Source organism: Macadamia integrifolia, chromosome 13 (genome assembly GCF_013358625.1).
Source record: "Macadamia integrifolia cultivar HAES 741 chromosome 13, SCU_Mint_v3, whole genome shotgun sequence".
In the NCBI taxonomy this organism is placed as follows: Eukaryota; Viridiplantae; Streptophyta; class Magnoliopsida; order Proteales; family Proteaceae; genus Macadamia; species Macadamia integrifolia.
In genome coordinates, this window is record NC_056569.1 from 1,497,325 (window position 1) to 1,513,334 (window position 16,010).

General features: G+C 37.6%; 2 protein-coding genes and 1 long non-coding RNA gene across 3 annotated transcripts; 1 reads left to right on the top strand and 2 right to left on the bottom strand.

The window, feature by feature from the left end:
* Positions 1-1,667: 1,667 nt before the first annotated feature.
* On the bottom strand, positions 1,668-3,238 carry LOC122058793. Its single transcript, XR_006133933.1, has 3 exons — positions 3,061-3,238; positions 2,799-2,900; positions 1,668-1,723 (listed from the first exon to the last, which is right to left on the bottom strand). It is a non-coding gene; the product is annotated as an uncharacterized LOC122058793 (long non-coding RNA).
* Positions 3,239-5,375: 2,137 nt separating this feature from the next.
* On the top strand, positions 5,376-7,307 carry LOC122059260 (trihelix transcription factor ASR3-like). Its single transcript, XM_042621955.1, has 2 exons — positions 5,376-6,420; positions 6,884-7,307. Exons 1-2 carry the CDS (start codon positions 5,811-5,813, stop codon positions 7,210-7,212), a joined length of 939 nt encoding a protein of 312 aa, XP_042477889.1. The 5' UTR covers positions 5,376-5,810; the 3' UTR covers positions 7,213-7,307.
* A 6,501-nt stretch (positions 7,308-13,808) lies between these two features.
* LOC122059193 (probable aspartyl protease At4g16563) lies at positions 13,809-15,116 on the bottom strand. The gene has a single exon (XM_042621877.1). The coding sequence runs from the start codon at positions 15,105-15,107 to the stop codon at positions 13,851-13,853; it is 1,257 nt and encodes a 418-aa protein (XP_042477811.1). The 5' UTR covers positions 15,108-15,116; the 3' UTR covers positions 13,809-13,850.
* Positions 15,117-16,010: the final 894 nt, after the last annotated feature.

A 16,010-nucleotide genomic window follows, 5' to 3' on the forward strand; every position in this document is an offset into this window, starting at 1 on the left:
AACTCAGGAACCTCAACTTTGATGCCATAATCTCTATCAGAAAGTTGCCGGGTAACATCCTGGGGAACAACTGGATCAAGTTGCTGCCTTTGAGGTGTGTCTTCGATCGGTAAAGTGTTGAGCTAAAGAGGTAATGTAGAGGATCCTTCTTCAGCTCACTAGTCGGACCTCTTCATAAAGGCAATCATCTCTTCCATAAACTTATCAAACTTAGCTTCAGTCCACTCAAGCCTAGCATCAGTATTCTGTTGGTTGTCGGCTAACTCGCGGTACAATTTGTTCAACTCAACATTGGTAACGTTACCTGTGATGGTTAGGGAAGTGCAGGAAATTTTGCAAAACTTATAACCATCTAATGCGGATCCAAATCCCAAGGGCTGAAATCGGATCGCTTAGGGCCCACTTAAACACTCAATAAAACAAAGGCAACACCCAATAACAATTGTATTGAAATCAAGCTTCAACTATGTGGCAGAATTGTAATTAAGCTGAAGTTATAAAGGGGGTGGCAGAATTATAAATAACCAGAATTAGTTAATGAGCTATTTGGGAGATAGGACTTAAAGGGAATTAATAATTATTTGATGGGGTCAACTAGGAAGTGAAATAAGAATAGGGATATGAGATAATTAGAAACCAAAAGAAGGGCATAATGGTCAATCAGGCTTAAAAGATAGAAAATGGGCAACTCACGATTGTGTTGTCTTCTACCTTAAGTAAGACCAGGGGCGGAAGAGATGGGAGGATTCAGATCAATGGAACTTCATCAAGAGAGCTCGGTTTGGGCTGAAATTTCAAAGGAGAGGTCGCAACTCACAACCCTACTAAAACCATCAAAAGTCTCCTTAGGCAACAAGCAATGCAGAGGTTCCAGGCTACTGAAACTGAGCTTTACAATGACGTCTTGTTGTCTAGACCTGCAAGTGAAACTCTACCCTGTGATGAGAGGGATTTCCGGAACCAGAGTTTCAGGGTTTTGATCTCTTAGGGAAGAGCAATCTTCGCACAAAATTTCAGCTCCAACAGATCAAAGGTAAGAGAGATCGATCCCTTGTTTGGTGCTGAAACTGTCGCCCAGAAACAGGGGCTCGGCCAAGAGAATGAAAAGAAGGAGAACAAGAACAAAGGGAAAGAAGAAGAGAAAAAAAATCAGAAAAGAGAGAGTCACGGCAGCCAAAGCTTCAGCCAAGCAAACATCCAATTTTAAATCAAAATTTCAGTTCTGTCTCTTCCTAGTGAATTACATGGCTTATAAAAAAAATTCAAAGGATCAAAATGTTAACTAATTTAAAATGGAAACTAATAAAATTAGAAGCTAACTAATACAAAATAAATTGTTTCTAAATCCAAAGAGAATCAAATCAAAAAGATTTTTTTTTGCTAAGTCCATTGTGTAACTGCATCACCATCCTACATCAGGTATAAATAAATCAGGAAAAAAATAGGTCTAGGGAAAAAGGAGGAGAGAACCAACCAACGGCTGAGTAACAATAGGATCAGAGACCAGCAATATCAAAATTGATTCTAGTATTCTACTATTTGACTAAAGGATATTAAGACATTCATTTTCAATGCCTCTTGTTTATCAGATTGGCTCTACACTAATTGATTAGACACCATACATACCAAATTGGCTTCCGCTAATCAATTAGACATCTTACAAATGTTCACTCCTAAAGCACCTCTTTGCCAACAAAAATAGCATCCTCTTCAATCTCTCTCCCTATTGGATGAGCAAACAAAAATAAGGAAATGGTTGCACCGAGGTACCTCTTGATCATCAATCATAATTACACACTCATTCTGATTCTTAATTTTGCTAATATTCCAGGCATTCTGTCTTGGTTCAGCTTAATATTATAACTTCTGATTTAAAAAACAATTCCCCACAGTTCTAACTTGGAATTTACCACCTATTCTATTTCATCAATTAACTATAAACAAAGCAAGCATATATGTCCAGTCAACTCATTCATGAATAATAAAGCTCGTCAATTCGAAAACTAGCTAGCTCCATCTCTCATGAATCTTTTTCTTTTAATACAGTAGATATCTCTAAGGGCTTACCAGTTAAGAGTTGGTTACAAAAGTTAAAAACATATTATATTTGAGTATCCCTCTTATATTCCTATTGAGATGTTGTCTCGAGAACAATTTCTGTTATAACCATGATTGTTCAGTGCCTAATCTGAAGATGTCTCCATCAACCCTTGGCTTTCATATTAACAGTAACATTCCGAACAGTTGGTATGATGGCCACACCAAAATGATTAAATTGAAACATGGGAGGGGGCAACCTAAGAACTGCCACAATGTGGAAAAAGCCACCAATATTAGAGGCCAGAGTGAGTGCCACCACAAAAAACGTCTCCTGTGGAGAAGGGAACGACCCAAAAGAGTTTTAAGGGTGCAATTTGATCATTTTCATCAGTTCCAAGGCTTTAGTCATATTGGCTAAATTTCTTAATCATTGACTCATTTTTCCCCCTTTATCCTGATATAACTCTTATGAATTTCTTGTGAGGACTGATCAGTTACACCCATTCCATTCCAGTGGAAGATTCATTGTGTTCCACACTAAAGAAGAGCACTCGGTCAAGCAATGAACCACATAGCAATTAAAGTCGAAGTGTTAGGTTCAAAACTGAAACCTAATTAAGAATAAACAACTTTCTCATTCAATCAAACTAAAATTTAAAATTTATATCAACTAAAAACACCAGAAGTCCCAAATCAATTATCTACTGGCCATACAGAAACAAAATCCCCAGTTCCATACAAAACCCAAAAATCCGTACCGTTTCAGATCTCTTAAGGAGCGGCCCCTGCAACAGATTCCTCGTTGAACCCGACGTAAGCTGCCTCTTGACTTTCTCCAAGCTGTTCTCAGTTTCCGCTCTCTGCAACATCAGAAAAGAAAAATGAAAATCTGAAGGGAAACAAACCAAAGAAATATCTAATCTTTCAGAAATGGAATAAACCCAATTTGCAACTGAAAGCAAAACCCTCAGCCACACCTAAGAAATCCCTATTCGTCATAATTTAACATAGGAAGCTCACCGGAGATGTTCCATTGGAAGCCATGGATGGAGCAATCGAATAGAATAGAATCAGAGACTTAAGAAATTATTATGAAAATGGAAAATTAAAAGAAAAATGTTTCTGGGTCCTTCTGATCATTTCAGGTCGGGCTGTTAGGTTTCATTGGACTTGCAGGTCTGTTGACATCTCCGCGGATGTATGGAAGATAAACTACGAACGTGAAAATTAGTTCCACCTTTACTTACTACCGTTGGATTAGTATTTTTCATGTAATCATGGACGGTGAAGATCTAAGATTAATGCCTCCCTATGTGGAACATTGTCACCATCCTTACATAGTTACACTCCTCCTGTCCTGCCACCAGGTTGCTGGGGTGCCCAGGGAGGCAGCATCTAGCGGTTGGAAGGACATGAACACGCAGCTCTATACATGATCAAATCCTCCCAACATCGAATGTCTCTCTGGGCAACCAGCTGATGAAGAAAATTTGGACGTGTGTGAAAATCATCTGCAACCACTGTATCAGTACAATGAACGTCAAGCGGCTGAGTGCCCTTTAGGGTGCATGTTCAGATGCTCTTAGTCATTCAATATTCACTGCATTTCATTGCTCACTACATAGGATATTGACTCTCCAAATGGTGTATAGTGTGCATAGGTTTTTTTTTTTTTTTTTTTTTTGCTATAAATAATGTTGTCTTTTACCATTTTTTTAGACATAAAATAACAAAAAAAAAATCAAAAAAATTACTTTTCCTAATGCTTTATAAGAATTTTGATAAAAAAAAAAAATCCAAAAAGTCAAGGGTTTACAAAAATGTTTGCTTCTCTTTGCAGATTCCATTTTGTAGAGTTTTGGTCAATGATTGATTTTCATTCAATTACAACCTAATTCAAATTAAAATCAATGGGTACTTCCTATAGGTTTCCAAAAATAAATTTTAAGAGGTAAAGGGATGGATCCAAGAAAATAATGTTAGTTTGAGAACACAACTTTGTCTCAATTATAGTTTACATCAGATTTCTCATGAGTCTATTTTTTTCCTCTCTATGATAAAGACATCCATGTCTTCTATACAAGGAATAAGAGAGATAAACATATGGTGTAGGCCATGCTCTAAAAACGAAACAAAAATTTTCAAGCCTAAAAAAAGAAATTGTTAGTAATCATTATTGATCATGATTGGAAAAAAAAAATCTTAATTATTTTTATCATGTATAATAATAATAATTTTAAATGTAATTTTATTTTACCTTTTAAATCTATATAATTTTTTTTTAAATAAAAACAAAGGATGTAGATGCAAAGCAAAAAACTTAAAATTATTTAACTTTTTGTGACACAACAATTTGGGGAAAGGATTAAAAAAGTATGATTTTTGGGATCAAAGCACCATGAGATCGATCAAGGGCTCTTGGATACTCGAGATTGATAAAAGGTAGGCGACCTTCACTCCTGATCATTGAACTGGCTAACGTGGGTCCCCACTCTCTATGATGGTGAACCGATCATTTGACTAAACTACCCTTAATGCATGTACCTTGAGCAGGCTAGAGTCCAAAAAAAAAAAAGAACGAAAGCGACAGAGTCATGACTCAGCATCTTCATGGGCCCCCAAGCCCACGGTCAAACTGTGGTCAAAGAAGCTCTGGTATCCGGCACCCTACTGTCCAAGCTGGCCACATTTTTATAAAGCGAAAAATATGATGACGTGGCACCCAGGCTTTTAATGCACTACTGCAAAGCCTGAAGACGAAGTTGATACCCAAATCTCCCAAAAGGACAAAACTGTCCTCTTCCCTTTTTTCTCTGGTCCAGAGTCCGGAAAAGTTATCTTGTAATTTTGGTAGAATTTCAGGTGTCTTCCAGTAAATGCACATATCCTTTCGTTTTTAATATTATTTCGTGGTAAACTTAGGTTAGAGAGGCTAATCAAATGATTAGTTTTCCTTGTTATAATGTGGATTTCATAAAAGAATGGATCATAAACCATTGAAGTTTGTGGTGAATGAATTACAACCGCACACGTGGTAAGTTCATCTCTGTTGTGGACCGTCCATTGGACAGACCCACCTATTAAACGGCTATGATCAGTGGTTCTCGGGTGTTTACATATAGAACCTATGTGGTCGATCACCATTCTCCATATCTTTTACTTCGTCCAACTACTTTTCTCCTTAGATAAAGAATCCTCTCTCTCTCCTCGTTCTGATTCTGAGATTTTTCGGGTTTGTTGATATGTCAGTTTGAATGGATTTGCTTGGCTTTTTCTTATAATGATATGATAGATTTCCACTACTTCCTCTCTCTCTCTCTCTCTCCTCTCTCTCTCTCTCTCTCTCTCTGCATTCCTTACTTTGTGGGAGCAGTGGCTGGAATTAGTAGTTGGAGATTTGGAGTAAGAACTTTGAAGATTTTATGGGGGAGCCCAGATCAAATCAAAAGCTCAAAAGGGCAGAAATAAAATAAAGAAGAGAACTGAAAAAGAAGGGGAAAAGGGTGAAACCAGACACTTTTGTTTTTATTCTCCTCCTGTTATCTTTTGTGGGTGCAATAATCCCTCTCCTCTTCACTGCAACTGCAACATGGGAACAATACCAAATCCTTCTCTCTGGTTATGTTTCTTTGAGCTTCTCATCCCATCCTTGTCTTGGCAGAGCCATTAAATGGCATATCAACTTGCTTGGTTAAAGACCCACCACCCAACTTCTTTGATGCTCATCTCTCTCTTCATGCCTTGCTAGTGTTTTCTTGATACAGTTAGTGATGGCTGATCAAGGCAAGAGTGGTGGGGTGAGGGAATACAGGAAAGGTAATTGGACAGTCCATGAGACTAGTGTGCTTATTGCTGCAAAGAAGATGGATGAAGAGAGGAGAATGAAGAAAAGTGGAGAGGGTCAGGGGAGGAGCAGACCAGCTGAGCTGCGATGGAAATGGGTTGAGGATTATTGTTGGAGACATGGGTGTTTGAGGAGCCAAAACCAGTGTAATGACAAGTGGGATAATCTGATGAGAGATTACAAGAAAGTGAGAGAATATGAGAGAAGGTTAGCTGAGAGAGGAGGTGGAGAAGAAGAGTCTTATTGGAAGCTTGAGAAGAATGAGAGGAAAGAAAGGAACTTGCCTTCTAATATGCTGCCTGAGATATATGATGATGTGGTAGAAGTGGTGGAGAAAAGAGGTGTCCCAAGGGTGAGTGGTGAATCAGTTCCTAACATTGGTCTTGTCATGGACAAGCGTACTTCTAGTGGTCAGCCTTCATCAATGCCTCCTCTATTGCAGTGCTATCACAGTTCAAATCCAACTCCACCATTACCACTACCACCACCACCACCACCTCCTCCTGCTCAACTTTCTCAGCCATTGCCCTCATTAGGTACTCTCTCTCTCTCTCTCTCTCTCTCTCTCTCTCTCTCTCTCTCTCTGATTTCTTTAGTTCATTTGGAACCGTTGAGATACATTTTCTATCTGTTTGTGTAAAATAGAAAACTGAAGAAATGCAGAAACACTAATTTCTTAATGATCTTATGATGCTTTTTCAGTCTCAGTTTCTTAATCTCTGCAATGCATTTGTGATCGGTATCTTAATGCCATTACTCTTACTTGTGTTAAAGCTTCATTTGCATGTGATAATTGATGTTTTGAGTCATAGCATCAGATGGGTTTTCCATTATATCTTTGCTATTTCATTTTCTATTTGAAAAAGGGAGTGTTGGTTGCTTGATCTGAATCTCCTGGGCTGCTGTTTAACTTTGCTTTTTTTTTTTTTTTTTTCCTTTTCAGTCAGTATTAATTAGTTTGATTCCATATTTTATGTTTCGAGATGTGTGATAGCTCAGATTCTGATACAAGTGAGCATTCAAACTCATCAGCAAAGAGAAGGAGAAGGGGAGAAGGAACCAGCAGCTCAGGTAACACCTCATATGAAGTGGGTTCTGCAATCTCTAAGAGTGCTTCTATTATAGCAGAAGCTCTCCAAGCTTGTGAAGAAAAGGAGGAGAAGAGGCACAGGGATCTTCTCAGTTTGCAAGAGAGAAGACTCAAGGTGGAAGAGTCAAAGACTGAGATCAATAGGGAAGGAACTAATGGTCTTGTTGATGCCATTAACAAGCTTGCCAGTTCTATACTTGCCTTAGTTTCAGACAAGAATTCATCTGCTCTAAAATGACCAAATTGAATAAAAAGAACACGTGATTAACATTGAACACTCAAGACCCATTTGCTTGCTTGTATATAAATGAGAACACATTTGTGTTTTTTCCATTTCTTGGGTATTAGATCTTGACCAATCTCATCTCTCTCCCTCTCTCTCTTATTCTTTTTGAAGATTAAAAATGGGGATGGGCAAAGCCATATATATCATTTATTTGTGACAGAGATGCTGTTTTAACTTCTGACTATTGTGTCCAGTACTTTGAAGTTTAAACAGCAAAACTGGCATTGGCAGAGAGGATGGTCAAACGTTCCAGTCAATGACTTTGGGCACAGTCCCTATGTGCAATTACAGTATTGCCACTGATTCACTAACTGAAATGAACTTCTGGTTGTCATTGGGTAATGGGTATTGGTTGTCATTGGGTAATGGGTATCAGCATATGGGTGGTGGCAGCCCCTGTTGGGCTTCACTTTTTCTTTGTGCATGTGAGTGTCTGAAAGATTGAAGAGATAGATAGCATATGACAGTAATCTTTCACAGGGGTGGCATATCTACAAACTACCTGGATATGTTCGTCTTTTCCTCTTTTTTGCCCTTTCTATGTTATCCCTGTTTTTTTATGTGGAAAAAAAAGCTACTTTACTTTATATTAGTACCAATACTCTACTGATGATATACTGATGTTTCCTTTACATTTTTATCTTTCTGGGGGGTTTTTTGCACCTTCGGGCTTTGGCACCCTTGTGTATGAAATGTTATGATGGTACCAGATTGATACTAAATTGCTTTTACAGTTTTTAGATGAATAGATCATTGCCATCAATCATTTTTACCCTTCAAGCTAGAGTAAGGTTTAAACGGCCACTCCTCTCCGACAAATGTTCCCTCACCCTTCAATATATTCATACACATGATGATTAACACTTAATTATAGGCGTTTATGTGTCTAGTTGAAAAATAATTGAAGCGTTAGTCATTGAAGAAGATTCAGATGTGTTTTAAACTGGTTTTTAGGAATTGATATTGGCCATTAGCACTTGCAATATTGATACAATCCCTAGATTTTTCGTGAAAAATTTTTAGCATTTGATCCTATGTATCGGCTTAATACAATGATGATTGGTACTTCTGGAGATGCCATTAACTAAAACCCTGGGTTTAAAGATATGGAATGGGGATCTAGAATGATGTGGGGATTGGATCAGAATGGGTTCATTCTTAGATCAGCAGCCCATGGAATAAGTGTTTTAGACTTTTAGATCCTAAGTTCCTCCCATGCTAGTTTGTCAATTATTATTACCATATTTGTGTTGGTTTCCTGCTTTAGATTTCATTAGAAAAGGAATCTTCCTCTGGAAGGTGCAAATTAAAAACGAGATCTGAATCAACAATTCTTATGCTTTAATCCATGATAGGTTATTATGAGAATGAAGGCATTTCAAGTATTTAAACATTTCATATTGCACAATGAGTAATCATGTCATTTACATTGTGTATTATTTTAAATCACTGACTATGGGTAATGGAGCAGAATACTTTACTTTTTGCCTAATGCTTGATGCAGTGAGTGCAATTCCATGGCCATGATTACATAGCATTTGAGTTTTGAGCTTATGACCCTGGGAAAGGTCTCTCCACCCTAAATCTAGGACGTTTAAGTTAGATACCATCAAATGGTATCAAAGAAGACTATCCGCGCACCAACCTTGTGGGGAGTGAGTTGATGCAATGACCCATAATTAGGAACCCTTGGAACCCAAGCCTAAATTATTACCTGATATGTGATTTGGAAATTCTTATTTACCTTCAAACTGTTCTAAGTATCAGTAGATACAGTCAAAAAGTGGACCAACCACTATGCTTAATTGATAGGTGTATCTTGCAAAAGAATTTGAACAGTTTAACAATAGGAAACACAATGTTTGAAAGAAAATGCTTAGGAAATCCTGATCTCTCATTTTTCAGGGTGCAATGTGTGACACCCAAAAATACGGTAAGTACCTACCCCGCATGAAAGATTGGTGAAATGTCCCCACCAAGAATACGACAAGTATCAAGGGGTTTGGGAGATAGGTGAGGGTGTGTAAACTTTAGTCCCACATCACCTAGGGAGAGATTACTAGGCTAATTAATAACCTTTAACCTCCTTAACTTAGCACAACCCATTTTAAAACCTTGAGGTACATGGGTCAAAGAGGATAATATTGTATAAGGTTAATGAGGCTGAGGTGTTACAAATGATAAATTTAAAATGAAACTTGAGATAGCAAATTATGATACCTGTTTAAAACGGATGGTTCAAACAAATGGAGATTTGGGCTTTACTTTGGGTTTTAATAATAAAAGTCCCATAAGCTTTGGTTTTAGGCTTCAAGCATAGTTTTATCCTTTTATATGCTTGGGTTCTAAGATTTGAAGAAGATTTGGGCATTATTTTCGTTGATGTCGCTCATAGGAATGCTTCTTATATTGCTTTGGACTTTATTTGGTTTGATTCCTGGTTTGTAGCTTAAGTTTGTATTATATCAATTAATAAAACTTTCCTCATATGTATGAAAATATTAGTCCATCGGTTCATCTTTGAAGGGTATTTGTGAATCAAAGGGAAATGAATTATTTCATTTCTTTGGTTGCAACAGAAAAAATTCCCTTTGATAGGGCTTCTTGCAGCGCTAAATATTTGCCACATATATAACGTACAGTTAATTGGGTATTGAATAGAACCCAAGATCCTTTGCCAGATATCAAATTTCAATCCATCAAATAGAGCTTTTCTAGTGATAAAAATATGCACAATTGTGGTCGAACAATAGTAGGCATGCATATGTCATTTATCAATACAGAATAGGGCATTTGATTGAATTAGACCATGAAATTAACATGTGGCCAAACTCATACCAACATGATACATAGGCAGTGGGCAGCACAAGATTCCTTTCCTTGATTAGCTGGTAGCAAGAAAAACTATTACCATAAGATACAACTTGTGGCACAAAGATGTTGGGGAGATATCAAATAGCTCACCTAGGGTTTCCTAGCAATTGCTCTTAACTGCAATAGAATTTGCCTGAGTTTGTCAAAAGCTGAAAGAGTGCACCATTTATGATAGCAAATGTTTTGAAAATTGGTTGTTTGGATAGTTTATGATTGACATATCTATCACATAGTAGATCAGATGAGGCCAAAATTTGTAACTGAGATCAACATGCAAATCATTACGTCCCTCGATACATGTTAATAGTTTTACGTGGAAATAGAGTTCGCCTAACGTTTAGATAAAGCTTTGAAAATCCAGAGACTATGAGTGAATTAACAAACATGGATTGCTAAAAAAATAAGAATGCATAGACATATATGGGAGTATATTTAATTGAATTAAATTTAAAATTAGACACATGGCTACCTAATCCATAAAGTTTACAACTAATGGGTTGTGTTCATTTCTCAAACCCAAGCTAGCTAGGAAAAGTATATCAGTGTATCGGTTAGGCACATTTGTCGGAATAATCTAACACCACTATTCTCATCTCCATTCTCCAGTATTAGCCAGTGTTGGATTAGATTAGCAGATAGGGATGGGAAAAGGCACTGTCTTATCTGATCTACAATTCCAACTTCAAAATCCTTAATTAGACCTCACATCTAACCTACGCATACCAAATCCTAGGTATTAGTAGTGCTTTTAAACTTGGCCAAGAGCTTTCCAAGGCCCTACCATATAAATAATATATAACCTAAGTGAGTACTAGACCAGAAGCATTCTTACTTTGGTTGGAGTGAGCTCTTCTGTATCTGTCAATAGTAGCCTCTGCAAGTAATCACAGTACCCCAGTCTATTTTCTCAATCATAAACTCTTTCGATGTACTTCTCAAGAGTCGAACATTTGATCTATGTACTCGAATACCCTAATTATACCTTCTTTATCTTAATAAACTACACATTGGAAATTTTAAAGACTAGGTGAGGAATTTCTTAGCATATACAAAGTTTAGTTCCCCCCAGAATAGGGGGATCATGAAGTTGCTTTATTTGGCATATTTGTTCACCAGTTCACTGAAGTGGAAACATAAAATGATATTGAACTCCAGGTTTTTTGCCCCTAATTTCAGCATTGACTAGTTTCTGTTATTGGCTCACACTGATCCATACCATCTTTTGCAATTAATGAATTCACCCACCAACTTCCTCCTGCCCTACTCCAGAACTACTAAACCATTTTTATCTGGATTGCTCTTCAAGTTTTTAATTGCAGAACTGGTACCAGTTCTGACTCATCCCAATTTATAATTAGATTGATCAATGGTTTAAATATAAATTTAGGGTTGTATAAAATAGAGGTCAGATTTTCTGTTCCAAAACGATTATTGGCAGACCAAAAGATGCCCAGGTGCTTTTCAGGTCATGGTGTTTCCTTTTGTTGCAAATTCAAGTTCTATGGAACTATGCCATACATGCAAAATGAGTCACCTTTGCTGGCTTTATTTTCTAAAGAAAGTCAGGAATACCATGGGCTATAGTGCTATAGCTACAGGTTTTCGAAAGCACTAGTATAGTACATGGTAAGCCACGTAGCTGAATGAGAAGTGAATGCACGTGTGGTACTTTCATATTGGGGCTGAATCTCTTGTCATCATGTCTACTAACACCACTAGTTTCTGCTTCTTCAAAGAGCTTAATTAATCCATTAGCAAATCAATATCTCTGTACATTACAAGGTCATTGTTGATATATATGTATGGGGAAAATATTTTCGTAACCAAAGTTAGTTTAAAAGAAGTAGTAACCTTATTTTTTGTTCTTATAAAAAAAATAAAAATTAATAAATAACTTTATTTTTAATATTTTTAATATATCACTTCTTTTAATGAGGATAAAATTCTATCATTTTATATGTGTACTCGAAAAGTGTGCTAATTAATGAGAGCTCAATATTTGTATAAATAGCAAGTGATTATTCTCTACAGTGAATGCAGCGGTGTGGTGAGCATTGGATAGCTGAGAGTATCTAGACACGCGCCTCAAGGTCCTCTCGGCCATCCGATGCTCACTGCATCACTACACTTACTACAGAGGATGTTTTTGCGGAGCTTGTGGAGGTGACATGGAGATCGTGGAGGAGAGAGGAGTGACAGGGAAAGCTAGCTCCCTAGTGTTTGTAGGGAGATGGGCAAAGGGTGTGGGGCAAGGACAACAGAGAAAGAAGATGGAGGCTAGGGGGGTTGGGTTCGAATGGGGCTTGGGAGAGGCACAAGGCGAGGAAGAGGGTGGCAGGGAAGGGGTAGAGGCAGAGATGGGTGGTGGTGTGGTGGGAGAAAGGTGGCTATGGAGTTCTAGGGGTTCGAGCAAGGCTAGGAAGGGTGTAGGGCAGGGAAGAGGTGGTGGGTGGGATAGGGATGGGGAGATGATTGGGCGTTGCAGTGGGGGGTTGCGGCAAGTTTTTTGTTATAGTAAATACACTTTGCAGCAGTCTACTTACCACTATTGACTAATTTATCTTTAGCGGTGATAAATCTCTATTAATTACAGCTAAAAAAATGTAAAATATTTAGTGGTGGTAAAATTACCAACATTAAATCTAACAACACATGTGATAACTAATCCTTCAAGAATTCATATATAGTTTTAATACAATTCGCAATGGATTTCTATCGGGGAGAAAAACTACCATTAACAAAAACTTTTCTTGTAGTGACACCTCCACAAGTATCAATAAGGAAAGCTCTATCATTTTCATAAACTACATATGTAAAATGGAAAAAAATCTGTCCTTATTAAAAAAAAATATGGTTTATATAAAAATGTAAAAAAAATTAAATTACAAATTATTTGACACTTAAAAGAGGTTGTCAACTGTGAATGAAAAAATTCAAATAGAAACTGTAACTTCTTCAGGTGCTAAGTAAGAAGATAGCTAACTTACCAATAAAAGACTTTAGTATTTTTTTTTGGGCTAATGATGGGTTTTCAGTCCAAACGCCTGACTAATCTCATGGGTCTATACTAACCCCACAATTGCATAGATCGGATCATATCAGGATTGAATGAGAATCATCCAACTTTCACCGAAAGCAATGATGAACAAAAACTAAAGTTCTTCATATACAGTTCCACTTCGATTTGCTCCTCTAGTACAATGCAATGAGAATATATATCCAGCTTAATTCCTTAATCAATTCAAGTCTAAAGCCACTAAACACTTGCTTTAATAAGTTGTTAATTATATGTTTATTAGTGTCATTCAGCGCATAATGCACAATCCCAACTTATAATATCGAAAATCCCATAATTATTTTGTTGGAGATTTCATTAGTGGCTAATTGTACTTAACTCGCCATTTATTGGATGATCAATATTAGAATCCCATTATAAAACAGACAGCTTCATGGATAGAATATTGAAGAACCCAGAAGCACAAGTACAGCATCCGGTCGATCTGCACGATTCTCGGTCAATGATTCAATTTGGAGTCATGATAGTACTATGAACTACTATCAAAACTACCTCAAGTACAATCATATTTCATCAAAGTGGGAAAGGACATATTAAAGAAAAAAACAAGTACAACACACTTGTATCTCTAATAGGTGTCGACTACACGGGTCTTTATCTTCCGAACAACCCTATCCGCTGTCATACTTGAGTCAAAATATTACTTCTGATGAAGTCCTTGAGAAGCTGCAGAATAAGCACAGTCCATGGGTTGGAACCCAACTCTCTCATTTTCTAAGTCATAGACGACTTCCACATTTTGCTGCTGAAAGTTCCCAAAGACTCCAGATGGCCCATAGTCACCATCATCCATGCTTTGGAACAAGAAGCATTTCACCACAGTTGAGTTACTTGGAGGACCCATTGCATAGAAGTAGTTTTCCTTGGGCAACACTAGGGTTACATTGTTCAAGAAATGGAAAGAAATTGAAGGAAGAAGATCATCTAAAGCTGTTTTGTTGCTTAAGTAAGGAACTTTGTAACAGAGATTGAACCCGGTTCTTGTCTCTATATCGGTTGATCGAGGGAGAGTTATAACTGATTGGAGTACTGAGATGAGTTGTGTATAGAAGGGTTCCGGCAAGTGAGTGTAAGTGGTGCCTGAATCAATCAACAAGCCGCCATTACCTTCGGAATCGAAAACCCGTAAGCTTGAGGGGACTTCAATGGTGCTCATATTGCCTACAGTGATTGCTTCTAGGCCAATATAGTAATAGTTAGGATACATAGGACTTCTCAACATCGGTGTAAATTCGAAATTGTCTTGGGAAGAGATTGCAATTTCTCCTATGACCAATGGGCTAGAAATGTTAGGGTTGTTTGCAAACTTGAATGCCAAGAAGCAATGAGAGAAACCCTTTTGAAGTAACCCAAGTTGTGAGGGGAGAGAGAGTGTACCCCTACCAAACCCTGCAATTCCAATGGGTTCTCTATAGGTCACTCCTACACATCCAAAAATAAAATTTGGAATATCCCTAAAAACATTAGAACTACTCCCATGCACCCTGAGGGTATCCCTAGTCAGGGACCCAATGACAATCCCACCTGCACCATAGGTGTAAGAAAATGAAGGACAAGGTCTACGGCAGGAACCACCGAGAAGGGTACTCAACGAGCAACCGGCAATAGTACATGGATCATAAGAGTTATCGGAACTGTGGACTTCGACACAGAAGGTGCTAGTACATAGGTCTCTAAGGGCTGAAGAGGACTGAAAAGGAGAGAATGTGGCCATTGCCCTATAGTTTCTATAGTCATCACAGTCCATACAATCAAAAGTGAGGTTACCACAAGGAACCCAAGTAAGGTCACTTCCAGTGTCCAAGTACACTTGGATAACTTGTGGGGGTGTCCCCAAATTTAGAGATATCAGATACCCATCTCTCACTTCTCTCAATGGCTCTTGCATGTCTAGCATTTCTAATGGTTTCAATGCTGAGCCACCTGATGCAGCAGGCAAGGGAAGGGAGGCTCTAGAGTGAGTCAGACCCAACACTAGTGAATGGGGGCTTTTGGGTTTTGCATGGGACTGACTGATCAATGTGGTGATGAATAGGAGAATAATAAGAAAGGTGGTGAAGGTGGCTATGAATGGTGTTGGCCTTGCCATTGCTTGATTAAGTTTAAGATGGTAATTAAAAGGGACTGATTAAGCTTCTATTTATAATGAGAATTTGGGTCATTAGGGTTTCCTGTGGCCTTGACATTGCATGGAAGAGAAAGGGACACGACAGCATTTTGGAAGCGCCGACCCATGAAACAGAGAGGTACCTGTAACTGTAAGAGTGTAAGGCTCCTTAATTTGATATAAAAATGAAGGGAGAGGTTGTTAAAGTCTTATAGACCTGCGCGTGCTTTGTTTTCTATTTTTTTTATACTTTTTTCCCCAAATTATAACAGGTGGCGGCCAAGAGGTTTGCATGTTTCAAGGAATGATCCACAAATAGATTGCACGTTAAAAAAAATTATACTTTAGTGTTATAGAGAAGTAGGTCTCAAATTATTGGTTAGTGCTACATATAAGTAGGTGGTTTTCAGTGTTGTCTCACTGAAGTTTGTGTTTGTATTTCAGCCATGAATATTCATATATATACTTACTATATCCAATTTATAATAATAATAATAATAATAATAATAATAATAATAATAATAATAATAATAATAATAATAATAATAATGAGCATTTTAAACAAGACTTATTAGACTCGATGTTCCTTTGGTAATCCAGGTCAAGCTGGTGCTGGTGGTATCTTCCAGGATCATGAGGGTAAAGCATTATGTTGTTTACTTCACAGTTCAGTACTATGCTTGTTCTCTAATG

Excerpts from the sequence above, each read along its gene's own strand:
- LOC122059193 (XM_042621877.1), bottom strand. The coding sequence starts at position 15,107 with ATGCTAGACATGCAAGAGCCATTGAGAGAAGTGAGAGATGGGTATCTG.
- LOC122059260 (XM_042621955.1), top strand. The coding sequence starts at position 5,811 with ATGGCTGATCAAGGCAAGAGTGGTGGGGTGAGGGAATACAGGAAAGGT. Across the intron at positions 6,421-6,883 it reads TCAGCCATTGCCCTCATTAG|ATTCTGATACAAGTGAGCAT; the intron begins GTACTCTCTCTC and ends GTGATAGCTCAG.